This window comes from Mustelus asterias, chromosome 7 (assembly GCF_964213995.1).
Source record: "Mustelus asterias chromosome 7, sMusAst1.hap1.1, whole genome shotgun sequence".
Taxonomy (NCBI): domain Eukaryota; kingdom Metazoa; phylum Chordata; class Chondrichthyes; order Carcharhiniformes; family Triakidae; genus Mustelus; species Mustelus asterias.
The window spans coordinates 100787985-100804149 of record NC_135807.1 but is presented as its reverse complement, the minus strand read 5'-3'; the positions used below and the strand labels follow the sequence as shown (position 1 = coordinate 100804149).

General features: G+C 44.5%; 1 protein-coding gene across 5 annotated transcripts in view; it reads right to left on the bottom strand.

The window, feature by feature from the left end:
- pdcd6ip (programmed cell death 6 interacting protein) overlaps positions 1–16165 on the bottom strand; it is a 96170-nt gene that overhangs the window by 26980 nt on the left and 53025 nt on the right. For all 5 annotated transcript variants that reach the window (XM_078216574.1, XM_078216573.1, XM_078216571.1 and 2 more), the window contains 2 exons: positions 14916–15138; positions 5276–5399 (listed from right to left, as the gene is read on the bottom strand). In XM_078216574.1, coding sequence (XP_078072700.1) covers positions 5276–5399; positions 14916–15138 — 347 coding nt within the window. The remainder of the gene's footprint in view (positions 1–5275; positions 5400–14915; positions 15139–16165) is intronic.

Sequence of the window (16165 nt, the reverse complement as noted above, 5' to 3'; positions counted from 1 at the left end):
ATGTTGCAAATTCAAGATTTTGAAATTAATTATTTCACAAAGTGATAAAAAAGTTTAAACCTGTATTGCACCCTAGTGCAGAAAAATATAGTGCACTCACTGATTTGATATTTAAATTGAAACTATTGATTCATCCATAAGGTATTTACATGAATAGCAATATCAGCTTGGAATAGAAAACAGAAATATTCTGAGATCCTCATTTAATAGAGGATTCTCCAGTTAGAGGCACAGACAGACATTTCTGTGACCGCGATTGAGACTCCAGGATGGTGTGCTGCCAACCTAGTGCCAGGGTCAAGGACATCTGAGCGGTTGCAGGATATTCTTAAGGGGGAGGGTGAGCAGCCAGAGGTCGTTGTGCACATTGGTATCAATGACATAGATAGGAAAAAGGATGAGGTCCTGAAGAGTGAAGAGAGAGTTAGGCAGAAGGCTAACGTGCAGGACCTCGAAGGTAGTAATTTCTGGACTACTGCCGGTGCCACATGCTAGTGACAGTAGGAATAGTAGATTAGGCAGATGAATGCACAGCTTGAGAGCTGGTGCAGGGGGCATGGATTTAGATCAATGAGATCTCTTCTGGGGAAAGGTGACCTGTTCAAGAGGGATGGGTTACATCTAAACAGGAGGGGGGCTAATATCCTGGCGGGGAGATTTGCTGAAGCCACTCGGGAGGGTTAAAACTAGTTTGGCAGGGGGTTGGGACTCAAAGCAGTAGGGAGACAGAGAAGGTGGTTGAGGACAACACAGAAGTTAAAGAGAGCACATTAAATAGTAAAGACAATGTCAGTAATCCTAGCACTAGACAGGTCAGGCAAATCCAGATTAAACTGCATTTATTTCAATGCAAGAGGCCCGACAGGCAAGGCAGATGAACTCAGGGCATGGATGGGTACATGGGACTGGGATATTATAGCTATTATTGAAACATGGCTAAGGGAGGGTCAGGACTGGCAGCTCAATGTTCCAGGGTACAGATGCTATAGGTAAGATAGAACAGGGAGAGAGAAGGGGGGGGGTTGCACTTTTGATTAGGGAAAACATCACAGCAGTACTGAGAGGGGATATATCCAAGGGTTCGCCCATATGGGTAGAACTGAGAAATAAGGGGGAAAGGAGGCCCCAAATAGTCAGCGGGAAATTGAGGAACAAATACGCAAGGAGATTACAAATAGCTCCAAGAAAAATAGAATGGTAAAAGTAGGGGATTTTAACTTTCCCAACATTGACTGGGACAGCCATAGTATTAGAGGCTTGGATGGAGAGAAATTTGTTGAATGTATTCAGGAGGAATTTCTCATTCAATATGTAGACGGTCCAACTAAAGAGAGGACAAAACTTGACCTCCTCTTGGGGAATAAGGAATGGCAGGTGACAGAAGTGTGTTAGTGAGGGATCACTTTGGGACCAGTGACCATAATTCCATTCGTTTTAAGGTAGCTATGAAGAACAATAGGTCTGGCCCAAAAGTTAAAATTCCAAACTGGGGGCAAGGTCAATTTTGATGGTATCAGACAGGAATTTTCAAAAGTTAATTGGGGGAGTCTGTTGGCAGGCTGGTAAGTGGGAAGCTTTAAAAAGTGTGTTAACCAGGGTTCAGAGTAAGCACATTCCTCTTAAAGTGAAGGGCAAGGTTGGTAGAAGTAGGGAATCCTGCATGACTCGGCCCTGGTCAAGGAGGAGACGACACATGACATGCATAGGCAGCTGAGATCAAGTGGATCCCTTGAAGAGTATAGGGGGTGTAGAAGTAGAGTTAAGAGAGAAATCAGGAGGGTAAAAAGGGGACACAGGATTGCTGTGACAGATAAGGCAAAGGAGAATCTAAGAGATTCTATAAATACAATAAGGGCAAAAGAGTAACTAGGGAGAGAGTAGGGCCTCTTAAGGATCAACAAGATCATCGATGTGCTGATCCACAAGAGATGGGTAAGATCCTAAATGAATATTTCTCATCAGTATTTACTGTTGAGAAAGGCATGGATGTTAGGGAACTTGGGGAAATAAATAGTGATCTCTTGAGGAATGTACGTATTACAGAGGAGGTGGTGCTGGAAGTCTTAAAGCGCATCAAGGTAGATAAATCCACGGACCTGAAGTAGTGTACCCCAGGACGTTGTGGGAGGCTAGAGGGGAAATTGCGGGTCCCCTAGAAGAGACAGTTGAATCATCGACAGCCACAGTTGAGGTGCCTGAAGATTGGAGGATGGCAAATGTTGTGCCTTTGTTTAAAAGGGCTGCAGGGAAAAGTCTGGGAACTAGAGGCCGGTGAGCCTCATATCTGTAGTGGGTAAGTTGTTAGAAAGTATTCTGAGACAGGATCTACAGGCATTTAGAGAGGCAAGGACTGATTAGAGGTAGTCAGCATGGCTTTGAGTGGAAAAATCATGTCTCACAAATTTGATTGAGTTTTTTGAAGGGGTAACCAAGAAGGTAGATGAGGGCAGTGCAGTTGATGTTGTCTACATGGACTTTAGCAAGGTCTTTGACAAGGTACCGCACGGTAGGTTGTTGCATAAGATTAAATCTCTCAGGATCCAGGGTGAAGTAGCCAAATGGATACAAAATTGGCTTGATGACAGAAGACAGGGGGTGGTTGTAAAGGATTGTTTTTCCAACTGGAGGCCTGTAACCAGCGGTGTGCCTCAGGGATCGGTGTTGGGTCCACTGTTGTCTGTCATTTATATTAATGATTTGGATGAGAATTTAGGAGGCATGGTAAGTAAGTTTGCAGATGACACCAAGATTGGTGGCATAGTGGACAGTGAAGGTGGTCATCTCGGATTGTAACGGGATCTTGAACAATTAGGTCAATAAGCTGATGAATGCAGATGGGAGTTTAATTTAGATAAGTACAAGGTGATGCATTTTGGTAGATTGAACCAGAGCAGGACTTACTCAGTTAATGGCAGAGCAACGGGGAGTGTTACAGAACAATGAGATCTAGGGATACATGTTCATAGCTCCTTGAAAGTAGATTCACAGGTGGACAGGGTGGTGAAGGCGGCATTCGGAATGCTTGGTTTCATTGGTCAGAACATTGAATACAGGAGTTCAGACATCTTGTTGAAGTTGTTCAAGACATTGGTACGGCCACACTTGGAATACTGTGTACAGTTCTGGTCACCCTATTATAGAAAGGATATTACTAAACTAGAAAGAGTGCAGAAAAGATTTACTAGGATGGTACCAGGACTTGATGGTTTAAGTTATAAGGAGAGGCTGCATAGACTGGGACTTTTTTCTCTGGAGCATAGGATACTTAGGGGTGATCTGATGTTACTCCTTTGTTTAAGAAGGGTAGCAAGAATAATCCTGGTAATTACAGGCCGGTGAGCCTTACATCAGTGGTAGGGAAATTATTGGAGAAGATTCTTCGAGACAGAATTTATTCCCACTTGGAAATAAGTGGATGTATTAGTGAGAGGCAACATGGTTTTGTGAAGAGGAGGTCGTGTCTCACAAACTTGATCGCGTTTTTTGAGGAAGTGACGAAGATGATTGATGAGGGTAGGACAGTGGATGCTGTCTACATGGAGTTCAATAATGCCTTTGACAAGGTCCCTCATGGCAGACTGGTGCAGAAGGTGAAGTCGCATGGGATCAGAGGTGAGTTGGCAAGGTGGATACAAAACTGGCTCGGTCAAAGAAGACAGAGGGTAGCAGTGGAAGGGTGCGTTTCTGAATGGAGAGCTGTGGCAAGTGGCGTTCCTCAGGGATCAGTGCTGGGACCTTTGCTGTTTGTAATATATATATATATATAAAATGATTTGGAGGAAAATGTAACTGGTTTGATTAGTAAGTTTGCAGACAACATAAAGGTTGGTGGATTTGCGGATAACGATGAGGACCATCAGAGGATACAGCAGGATATAGATCAGTTGGAGACTTGGGCGGAGAGATGGCAGATGGAGTTTAATCCGGACAAATGAGAGGTAATGCATTTTGGAAGGTCTAATACAGATAGGAAATATACAGTAAATGGCAGAACCCTTAAGAGTATTGATAGGCAAAGGGATCTGGGTGTACAGGTACACAGGTCGCTGAAAATGGCAATGCAGGTGGAGAAGGTAGTCAAGAAGGCATACGGCATGCTTGCCTTCATCAGCCGGGGTATTGAGTTTCAAAATTGGCAAGTCATGTTGCAGCTTTATAGAACCTTAGTTAGGCCGCACTTGGAATAGTGTTCAATTCTGGTCGCCACACTACCAGCAGGATGTGGAGGCTTTGGAGAGGGGACCGAAAAGATTTACCAGGATGTTGCCTGGTATGGAGGGCATTAGCTATGAGGAGCGACAGAGGTTGAGGGGAGACCTGATAGAAGTCTACAAGATTATGAGAGGCACGGACAGAGTGGATAGTCAGAAGCTTTTTCCCAGGGTGGAAGAGTCAATTACTAGAGGGCATAGGTTTAAGGTGCGAGGGGCAAGGTTTAAGGGAGATGTACGAGGCAGACTTTGTTTTTTTACAGAGTCGTGGGTGCCTGGAACTCGTTGCTGGGGGAGGTAGTGGAAGCGGCTACGGTAGTGACTTTTAAGGGGCGTCTTGACACATGAATAGGATGGGAATAGAGGGATATGGTCCCCGGAAGCGTAAGGGGTTTTAGTTCAGTCGGGCAGCATGGTCGGTGCAGGCTTGGAGGCCGAAGGGCCTGTTCCTGTGCTGTAATTTTCTTTGCTCTTTGTTATAGAAGTCTATAAAATAATGAGGGGCATAGATCATCTAGATAGTCAATATCTTTTCGCAAAGGAAGGGGAGTCTAAAACTAGAGGGCATAGGTTTGAGGTGAGAGGGGAGAGAAACAAAAGGGTCCAGAGGGGCAAATCTTTCCACACAGAGGGTAGGGAGTGTCTGGAACAAGCTACCAGAGGTAGTAGTCGAGGTTGGTACAATTTTGTCTTTCAAAAAGCGTTTAGACAGTTACATGAGTAAGATGGCTATCGAGGGATATGGGCCAAATGCAGGCAATTGGGACTAGCTTAACCATTAAAAAAAAGGGTGGCATGAGTTGGGCCGAAGGGTTTGTTTCCATGCTGTAAACCTCTATGATTCTATGATTGTAAGTACAATATTGTTAAACTTGACTGGGAGAAAAAAAAAATCATGAAATTAACAATGCCATCATCATACAGAACTATCTTATTTGTGAACAGCTTGTGCTCTTCTGTCTAACGTAAAGGAAACCACAAACATATCAGTATGTAGTACAAAGTACACTGTGTAAAGAATGTGATTTGAGCAATAATAGCTGAACTGGAGGTTTCTAACTTACCCATTGGCTAGATTTGTGGATTCTCTCATTTGTGCTATCAGTCTGTTCACCAGGTCAGCCCTTCTCTGATTATATATACTCAGAGCTTGCTGCACTGCCAAAGGAACCATCTTCGCAAAGAGATCTAAATGTGAAAGTTAGTTTTAAAAAGTGTTCTTCATAATTCATCCATAGCAACTGCAAGTGTAAAAATAGTCAATAACACTTCGATTTCATCCCCACCTGAAAAACATTACTTTAATATTTGGGGGGGGGGGGGAATGATCTGCTAAAATTGCAGATAATGGTTAAGTGAACATTATTTAGATAGCTGGAATTAATTTCACTGCTGTAAGGATAAGTCACCAATGTAATTTAAAAACAAGTGCAAATCTTCAAACAAGCTGAGCACTGAAGCGAAAACCAAGCATGCCTGCTACCTTACGACACATTTCACTTTTTAATAACTGAACAGAAGCATGTTAAAAATCAAATTGGCAGAAGACTATCAGTGAGCATCACTTCAGTAATTGTTTTGCTTTTTTGTTCTTCAAATGTGCACAGTGCTAACAAGGCCACAATCATTTCCCAGACAAGTTGCTTCAAAGTGGTGGTGGTCTACTTCTCTCAATCGCTGCAGTTCTTGTGATGATGCTCCCCACCACAGCATTAGGTGGGAAATTTCAGGATTTTGTCCCAGCGATGATATTTACCACTTCTCCTTTATGAGTGTTCAAATTGGTGACTAATTTAGAGGAGAATTTGTCAATATTGGTGTCCACATGAATGCTGCCCAGGTTGTCCTGAATTCTGTAGGTATTACATCTAGTAGTGATATTCAGTTCAATGTCATGGGGATAAATGAACTGGGCCACAATATCCTGGACGGTATAGAGTTTCCTTAGTGTTGATGCAGCTACACCCATCAAGACAAATAGTGAGTAGTTCATCACATTTCTCTTCCAGGTATTGTAAAAAGTTAAAAGTTAAAAGGCTTTGAGGGATCAGGATACAAGTCATTTGTTGCCAAGTACCAAGTCAACTGTGCTGTTCTTGTCAATATAGTGTTATGACTGGTGTTAAGTTCTGGTTAATGTACACCCCAAAGAAATTGACAGGGAATGAGGCAATGACAATGTCTTTGAAGATCAGGACAGTGTGGTTATGCTTTTTCCAACCCAAGATAGTCATTACCTGGCCTTATGGGACACAATTGTCATATGTCACTGATAAGCCAAAATCATCTTCACCACATCTTGTGACAGGCTGGCACTGGTTGCATGATTACCAGAGAAGTTGTGAATGATATTGAACACTGGAAAACTCATATCCCCAATCCAACAAAAGGGTGGATCATTGATGAAGCAGTGCAGATGGTTGGCCTGTCAATGTTGCCCTGATGAACTCCTGCAATGATATTGTGAAGTGGCAATGATAAAGATGTGTGTGTCAAGTATTTCTGACAGAATCCAAACTGAAGTTCTTGGTGAGCTTATCAGCACTGTTGATGATCCTTTCCATCACTTCAACGATGATTGGGAGCTGGTCAACACAGCGGAATAGGCTAAGTTAGACTGCAGATAGGACATGAGCAATTTTATTTTACATCGTCAATTCGATGCAAGGTCATACTTGCATGAGAAGACCTTGGTTTCTGGGATGGCCAGTACTGAACAGTCACACCCATTACCATTACTGTGTCCAATTTAGTCAGCTGTTTTTCAATGAAACATGGAGTGAACCAAATTGGCTGGAGAGTAACAACAATGGTAGGGCCTTGTGAGGTGACAGACTAGAATCAAACCTCACTTTTCAAAGAATTTTAAAAGCACTGAAGGCCGTTCAGCCATCATGAAAGTCACCCAATTAGGTCCAAACCACTGCTCTTTCCCCTAGCCTTGCAAACTTTCCCTTTCACAGAAAAATATAACTCATTTTTATAAGTTAATGTATCTACATTCACAACACTTTCGGGCAAATTCATTCTATATCAGAAGTTGTGACATTTAAAAAGTTCTCATCTCTCCTCTGGTTTGTTTGCCATCTGCACACTCTGGTACCAACTATGCACCAGAAAAAGTTTCTCCTTATTTACTTTGATAATTTTAACACCTATTAAATCAACTTTTTGGTTTCTCTGCCAAGGAGAAAAATCCTAGCTTCTCCAGTCTTTCTGGATAATTCAAGTCCATCACCCCAAGGTGCTAAAGTGCTTTCAAGAACTTGAACCTTTACTCATTTGCTCCATGCTATATTGTTATGCAAGAAGATATTGATCCCCCTCTTCCTTCCCCTCTGCTCCACCCACATTGCCAAATCTGACACCATCTAGTCAACCAAAGTGGTAGCACTCCAGACACATAAGCCAAGTTCACATTTTAGTGCAGCACAGCGATGCTGCACTACTAAAGCAAGGGCTTTCATGTGAATATAAAGGATTCCACAGCGATATTTTAAGAAATGTAGGACTTGTCAATATGCCCTCGTCAACGTTCATTCCTCAACCAACATCACCAAAACAGATTACCTGGTCATGGTCTCAATGTTTTTCGTGGGACAATGCTGTGCATAAAACTTACACATGTGAAGCGCTGTGGGATGACCCAAGGTTATGAAAGGTGCTAACTAGTGAAAAGTTCTCTCTTTTTCTGGCTGCCTTCTACCATTCTAAACAACGTCCGTGAGTGCTGCAGAACTCTGCTCACATCCATTGGTTGATGGTCTGCTCAACCCTGCCTGCTTTTAGTTATCATGCAGTTGCTTTGTGCTGTTGCCTCAATAGGTAGCCAAAATATTCCAAGGACTTTAATGCTGCTCTGGTACAGGTGTTGTGTCTTGATTTTTGTCTTTCCCAATTCATCTGGAAATGAGGCTTGCTGGTCCTGCCATTTAATCCTTCATCCACTTTTCAGTGAAATCAAGAGTCAGGGCTACCCCCCAAATTAGCACAAATGAAGCTCTTTTAAAAAATCATTCATGGGATATAGCTGTTGTTGACAAAGCCAGCATTTACTATCCATCTCAAATTGCCCAAAGTAATGAGCTGCTTCTGCGAACAGCTGTAGACAGTGCAAGAAAGATACACCCTCAATGCTGTGGGGAAGGAACTCCAGGATTTTGAATCAGTTGAGTTTCAAGGAACAGTAATGAATTTTCAGAACAGGAGAATGGGAGACTTGGAAGGGAGCTTGAAGGTGGTGGTGTTTTAATATCCTTGTGTCCCTGTTTTTGTCAGGCTGCAGAGATCACATGCTTGTTTGGAAAGAGCTGTCAAAGAAGCACTGGCAACCATAGTGCGCCGACTGTGGATACTTAGGAAATGTTCAAGATGGGGTGCTAATCAATCTGCTTTGTTCTGAACAGGGTCAAGTTCCTCACATGTTGTTGGAGCTGCACTCATCCAAGCAAATAGAGCACATTTCATCACACTCTCGACTTCGGTCTCGTGGACGGGCTTTAGGGAATTGAGATCCTCATTGATCCACTGGAGCAAGCTGAGAGGGGTGATTGAAAGCAGCAGTGCTGGTGAGAGATTAATTGAATTGTTTATTTATTTAATTAGTCAGCTAGTGTGTGTATTTTTTTTTGGCCTTTACTTTAACAGCAGTTTTTCAAGTTTAAAGTGAAAACTAGAAGTGGGCAGCAAAGGAGTCTGGGAAGGGTTTTTATTTTAACTTTAAAAGTCAGTTACCTGGGAGGTTCCCCCTCATTGATCCACTGGAGCAAGCTGAGAGGGGTGATTGAAAGCAGCAGTGCTGGTGAGAGATTAATTGAATTGTTTATTTATTTAATTAGTCAGCTAGTGTGTGTATTTTCTTTTTTGGCCTTTACTTTAACAGCAGTTTTTCAAGTTTAAAATGAAAACTAGAAGTGGGCAGCAAAGGAGTCTGGGAAGGGTTTTTTAAGCACGTGAAGTATAAAAGGTAGGCTGCAGTATACAGCGGGCAGCGTCGGGAGCGGGCAGTGGAGTGTGTGGGAAGCAGAGTGTGAGCTATAAGACTTTGGCTCACAGGGCTTGAGTGTGTGGGAAGCAGAGTGTGAGCTATAAGACTTTGGCTCACAGGGCTTGAGTGTGTGGGAAGCAGAGTGTGAGCTATAAGACTTTGGCTCACAGGGCTTGAGTGTGTGGGAAGCAGAGTGTGAGCTATAAGACTTTGGCTCACAGGGCTTAGGCTGAAAGGGCGAGCAGGGGTGAGTTGAATTCATTTTTGCACCTTCTACCTGGTACTGGCAAGGTATCTAGAGGGGATGGGTGTGCAGGCAGTGCAATGTTCCTCTTGCACTATGTTTGAGGTGAGGGACAACGACAGTGTCCCTACTGATTACACCTGTGGGAAGTGCACCCATCTGCAGCTCCTCCAAAACCGTGTTAGGGAACTGGAGCTGGAGTTGGATGAACTTAGGATCATCAGGGACGCAGAGATGGCCATAGACACAAGCTTTAGGAATACAGTTACTCCGAGGATTGAAAACAGATGGGTGACGGTGAGAGGGGCTGGGAGGAAGCAGTCCGTGCAGGGATCCCCGGTGGTCGTTCCCCTTAGCAACAAGTATTCCGCTTTGGATACGGTTGAGGGGGATGACATACCAGTGGGGAGCCGCAGTGAGAGGATCTCCAGCACTGTGTCCGTCTCTGTGGCTCGGGAGGGAAAGGGGGAGAGCGGGAGGGCGATAGTTATTGGGGACTCGTTAGTTAGAGGGATAGATAGGAGGTTCTGTGGCAGCAAAAGAGACTCACGGATGGTATGTTGCCTACCGGATGCCAAGGTCCGTGATGTCTCAGACCGTGTTTTCCAGATTCTGAAGGGGGAGGGGAAACAGTCACAAGTCGTGGTGCACATTGGTACCAATGACATAGGTAAGAGAAGGGACGGGGATTTAAAGCAGGAATTTCTGGAGCTGGGCTGGAAGCTGAGAGCCAAGACAAAACATGTGGTCATCTCTGGTACGTTGCCGGTACCACGTGATAGCGAGTTGAGGAACAGGGAGAGAGTGCAGTTAAATATGTGGTTGCAGGGATGGTGTAGGAGGGAGGGTTTCAGATACGTGGATAATTGGAACACGTTCTGGGGAAGGTGGGACCTGTACAAACAGGACGGGGTGCACCTGAACCAGAGGGGCACCAATATCCTCGGAGGGAAATTTGTTACGGCTCTTCAGGGGGGTTTAAACTAATTTGTTAGGGGAGTGGGAAAGGGAGTTGTAGTCCAGAAGTCAGTGAGGGTGGTGAGGTATTGGGGAAGGTATCAGGGTCAAGGGTGGGTATTGGTAGACAGGAAGGTGGGTTGAAGTGTGTCTACTTCAATGCAAGGAGCATCCGGAACAAGGTAGATGAACTTGGGGCGTGGATTGGTACTTGGGACTACGATGTTGTGGCCATTACGGAGACATGGGTAGAACAAGGACAGGAATGGTTGTTGGACGTTCCAGGGTATAGATGTTTCACTAAGTGTAGGGAAGCTGGTAAAAGAGGTGGAGGAGTGGCATTGTTAATCAAGGATAGTTTAACGGCTGTGGAAAGGCACTTCGAGGGGGATCTGCACACTGAGGTAATATGGGCTGAAGTTAGAAATAGGAAAGGAGCGGTCACGTTGCTAGGAGTTTACTATAGGCCCCCAAATAGTAATAGAGATGTGGAGGAAGAAATTGCTAAGCAGATTATGGATATGTGTGGGGGTCACAGGGTAATTGTCATGGGGGACTTTAACTTTCCAAATATTGATTGGAACCTTTGTAGGTCAAATAGTTTGGATGGGGCAGTTTTTGTGCAGTGTGTGCGGGAGGGTTTCCTGACACAATATGTGGATGGGCCGACTAGAGGTGAGGCCACATTGGATTTGGTACTGGGAAATGAACCAGGCCAAGTGTTAGATTTGGTTGTGGGAGAGCAATTTGGAGATAGTGACCACAATTCGGTGTCTTTTGTTATTGCAATGGAGAGGGATAGGGCCGTTCGGCAGGGCAAGGTTTACAATTGGGGGAGGGGTAATTATGATGCGATTAGGCAAGAATTAGGGGGCATAAGTTGGGAACAGAAACTGTCAGAGAAAGGAACTAATGAAAAGTGGAACTTTTTCAAGGAACAAATACTGGATGTCCTTGATAGGTATGTTCCTGTCAGGCAGGGAGGAAATGGCCGAGTGAGGGAACCATGGTTCACGAAAGAGGTGGAATGTCTTGTGAAAAGGAAGAGGGAAGCTTATGTAGGGATGAGGAAACAAGGTTCAGATGGCTCGATTGAGGGTTACAAGTTAGCAAGGAATGAGCTGAAAAAGGGGCTTAGGAGAGCTAGGAGGGGACATGAGAAGTCCTTGGCGGGTCGGATCAAGGAAAACCCCAAGGCTTTTTACTCTTATGTGAGGAATAAAAGAATGACCAGGGTGAGGTTAGGGCCGGTCAAGGACAGTAGTGGGAACTTGTGTATGGAGGCAGTAGAGATAGGCGAGGTGATGAATGAATACTTTTCTTCAGTGTTCACCAAGGAGAGGGGCCATGTTTTTGAGGAAGAGAAGGTGTTACAGGCTAATAGGCTGGAGGAAATAGATGTTCGGAGGGAGGATGTCTTGGCAGTTTTGAATAAACTGAAGGTCGATAAGTCCCCTGGGCCTGATGAAATGTATCCTAGGATTCTGTGGGAGGCAAGGGATGAGATTGCAGAGCCTTTGGCGTTGATCTTTGGGTCCTCACTGTCCACGGGGATGGTGCCAGAGGACTGGAGAATGGCGAATGTTGTTCCTCTGTTTAAGAAAGGGAATAGAAATGACCCTGGTAATCATAGACCGGTTAGTCTTACTTCGGTGGTTGGTAAATTGATGGAAAGGGTCCTTAGGGATGGGATTTACGACCATTTAGAAAGATGCGGATTAATCCGAGATAGTCAGCACGGATTCGTGAAGGGCAAGTCGTGCCTCACAAATTTGATAGAATTTTTTGAGGAGGTAACTAAGTGTGTTGATGAAGGTAGGGCAGTTGATGTCATATACATGGATTTTAGTAAGGCGTTTGATAAGGTCCCCCATGGTCGGCTTATGATGAAAGTGACGTGGTGTGGGATAGAGGGAAAGTTGGCCGATTGGATAGGTAACTGGCTGTCTGACCGAAGACAGAGGGTGGTGGTCGATGGAAAATTTTCGGATTGGAGGCAGGTTGCTAGCGGTGTGCCGCAGGGATCAGTGCTTGGTCCTCTGCTCTTTGTGATTTTTATTAATGACTTAGAGGAGGGGGCTGAAGGGTGGATCAGTAAATTTGCTGATGACACCAAGATTGGTGGAGTAGTGGATGAGGTGGAGGGCTGTTGTAGGCTGCAAGGAGACATAGATAGGATGCAAAGCTGGGCTGAAAGATGGCAAATGGAGTTTAACCCTGATAAATGTGAGGTGATTCATTTTGGTAGGACAAATTTAAATGTGGATTACAGGGTCAAAGGTAGGGTTCTGAAGACTGTGGAGGAACAGAGAGATCTTGGGGTCCATATCCACAGATCTCTAAAGGTTGCCACTCAAGTGGATAGAGCTGTGAAGAAGGCCTATAGTGTGTTAGCTTTTATTAACAGGGGGTTGGAGTTTAAGAGCCGTGGGGTTATGCTGCAACTGTACAGGACCTTGGTGAGACCACATTTGGAATATTGTGTGCAGTTCTGCTCACCTCACTATAAGAAGGATGTGGAAGCGCTGGAAAGAGTGCAGAGGAGATTTACCAGGATGCTGCCTGGTTTGGAGGGTAGGTCATATGAGGAAAGGTTGAGGGAGCTAGGGCTGTTCTCTCTGGAGCGGAGGAGGCTGAGGGGAGACTTAATAGAGGTGTATAAAATGATGAAGGGGATAGATAGAGTGAACGTTCAAAGACTATTTCCTCGGGTGGATGGAGCTATTACAAGGGGGCATAACTATAGGGTTCGTGGTGGGAGATACAGGACGGATATCAGAGGTAGGTTCTTTACGCAGAGAGTGGTTGGGGTGTGGAATGGACTGCCTGCAGTGATAGTGGAGTCAGACACTTTAGAAACATTTAAGCGGTTATTGGATAGGCACGTGGAGCACACCAGGATGATAGGGAGTGGGATAGCTTGATCTTGGTTTCAGATAAAGCTCGGCACAACATCGTGGGCCGAAGGGCCTGTTCTGTGCTGTACTGTTCTATGTTCTATGAATTCCCTGCCTCCTACCTCCTCTGGCAGTCACAGCACCAGTGTGGCTGAGCCAGTTAAATTTCTGGTCAATGGTGACCCCCAGGATGTTGATGGTGCAGGATTTAGTGCTAGTAAAACCATTGAATGTCATGGAAATGTCACTGCTTGGCACTTGAATAGTGTATGTTACTTGCCACTTATCAGCCCAAGCTTGAATATTATCTCGGCTTTTTTGCATGTGGTTACAAACTGCTACGTCGCTGACGAGTTACGATTGGAACTGATGGACTGAACATTTCAGACCTTAGATCATTGTTAAAGCAGCTAAAGATGCCTGAGCTGAGGACATTATTGAAGAACTCCTGCAGCAATGCCCTGGGGCTGAGATGAATGGCCTCAAACAACAACATCCATCTTCCTTCCAACTCCCCCAACCACCCACAATTCACATTGATTTTAATTTTGCTCTGGTTTGTTCATGTCATCTGGTTAAATGCTGCTATAGGTTAACGGCAGTCACTCCTTGCAATAAGGTCTTGAGACAACTAATCCAGGCAGAGCCCAAACTGAGGAATTGTGGTGAGTTTATTCTGTGAATGGGTGTCACTTCAGGGCAGTGACTACAATATCTTTCGTCACTTTACCTACGGCTAAGAGTAAACTGACTTGGCAGTAATTGACCACAAGAGATGACCTGATTTTTGTGGACAGGCCATATCTGGGGAATTTTTCACATTGTTGGGTAAATGCCAGTACTGTAGCTGTACCACAATAGCTTGGCTCAGGGCATTGGTGGTTCCAGTGTACCAGTCTTCAGCACCACAGCTTGGATGTTCTCAGGGGTCATTGCCTTTGTTGTATCCAGTACATTCAGCTGTTACTTGACATCATGTTAGGTGAATCAAATTGGCTGAAGACTGGCATCTGTGACTGTGGGAATCTGAGGAGGGTAATCACTCAGCACCTTAAGGCTCAAACAAAAGCAGAAAATGCTGGAAAATCTCAGAAGTCCGACAGCATCTGTGGAGAGAGAAAACAGAGCTAATGTTTTGAGTCTGGATGTCAGGCTTGAAACATTAGTGCTGTTCTCTCTCCACAGGTGCTGTCAGACCTGCTGAGATTTTTTTAGCATTTTCTGTTTTAGTTTCAAATTCCAGCATCAGCAGTAATTTGCTTTGACATTCTGGCTGAAAATTGCAGATGTTTCAACCTCGTCTCCTGCACTCAGATAATGGGCTCCACCATTATCATAGATGATGCTCATGAAGTTTTCACCTCCAGTTATTTATTTAACTGTGTACCACCAAAAATGACGAGCTATTGCAGGACCACAATGCTGTGATCTGACTTGTTGGCTGTGGGAGACTTCTTTTTACAAATGAAACCAAGGACCCTTTTAGCTTAAAACATCAACAGTCATCGAATACAAAAAATTCAAGATTGGTTTCAGAATGCAGACTTCTGAAGGGCAGAAAGCTAATGATAATTTGCTGCCACAAGCGCCAAATGTGGTTCCTCTCACTATGAGCTTACCATTGAATTTCTGGCTCATGGGGACACTGACAGGAGTGGGCTTCACCAATGTGGCTTTTCCTACTGGCTCCAAATCTTTCAGATCAGGAACACGGTCATGGTAAATGAAGTCATTATCCTTTTTTGCGGCAGTTAATGCCCGAGCGATTTTGTCCGACAGGTCCTTCACATTGATATACTCATCATACCGAGAAGCAACCGTCTTCACCAAATCAGATGCATGCTGAGTTATAAAAATAAAAACCATGAGTTCGTCATGAATAGCTAAAACCAGAAGTTTTGAATCTTAGTGTTCAAAGTCTTTTACCTTTAATTTACAAAGAGAAGAAATTAAGCCATGGCAATCTGCAAAGTTATTCAAATTCATCAAATACAATTTTAAAACTCTGGTATTGAAGCTTTATTGTATGGAATTGAAAACCACAAATTTAATTATTCTGTATTATTTTGTAATGTATTCACACTGAACCCAAGATATATAGTGGAGACCCATTTGAAAGTGACGTCACAGGTGGAGAAGGTGGTGAAGAAGGCATATGGCATGCTTGCCTTTATAGGACGGGGCATAGAGTATAAAAGTTGGGGTCTGATGTTGCAGATGTATAGAACGTTGGTTCGGCCGCATCTGGAATACTGCGTCCAGTTCTGGTCGCCACACTACCAGAAGGACGTGGAGGCTTTGGAGAGAGTACAGAGGAGGTTTACCAGGATGTTACCTGGTATGGAGGGGCTTAGTTATGAGGAGAGATTGGGTAAACTGGGGTTGTTCTCCCTGGAAAGACGGTGGATGAGGAGAGACTTAATAGAGGTGTATAAAATTATGAAAGGCATCGATAGGGTGAACGGTGGGAAGCTTTTCCCCAAGTCGGTGGTGACGTTCACGAGGGGTCATAGGTTCAAGGTGAAGGGGGGGGGGGGGGGGGGGGGAGGTTTAACACAGATATCAGACGGACATATTTTACACAGAGGGTGGTGGGGGCCTGGAATGCGCTGCCAGGCAAGGTGGTGGAGGCAGACACACTGGGAACGTTTAAGACTTATCTAGACAGCCATATGAACGGAGTGGGAATGGAGGGATACAAAAGAATGGTCTAGTTTGGACCAGGGAGTGGCGCGGGCTTGGAGGGCCGAAGGGCCTGTTCCTGTGCTGTATTGTTCTTTGTTTGTTCTTTGTTTGATATTTACCCAGGATGTACATACAACCAAGCGTATGCACCATCTAATTTTACATCAGTGATGCAAGATTCGCC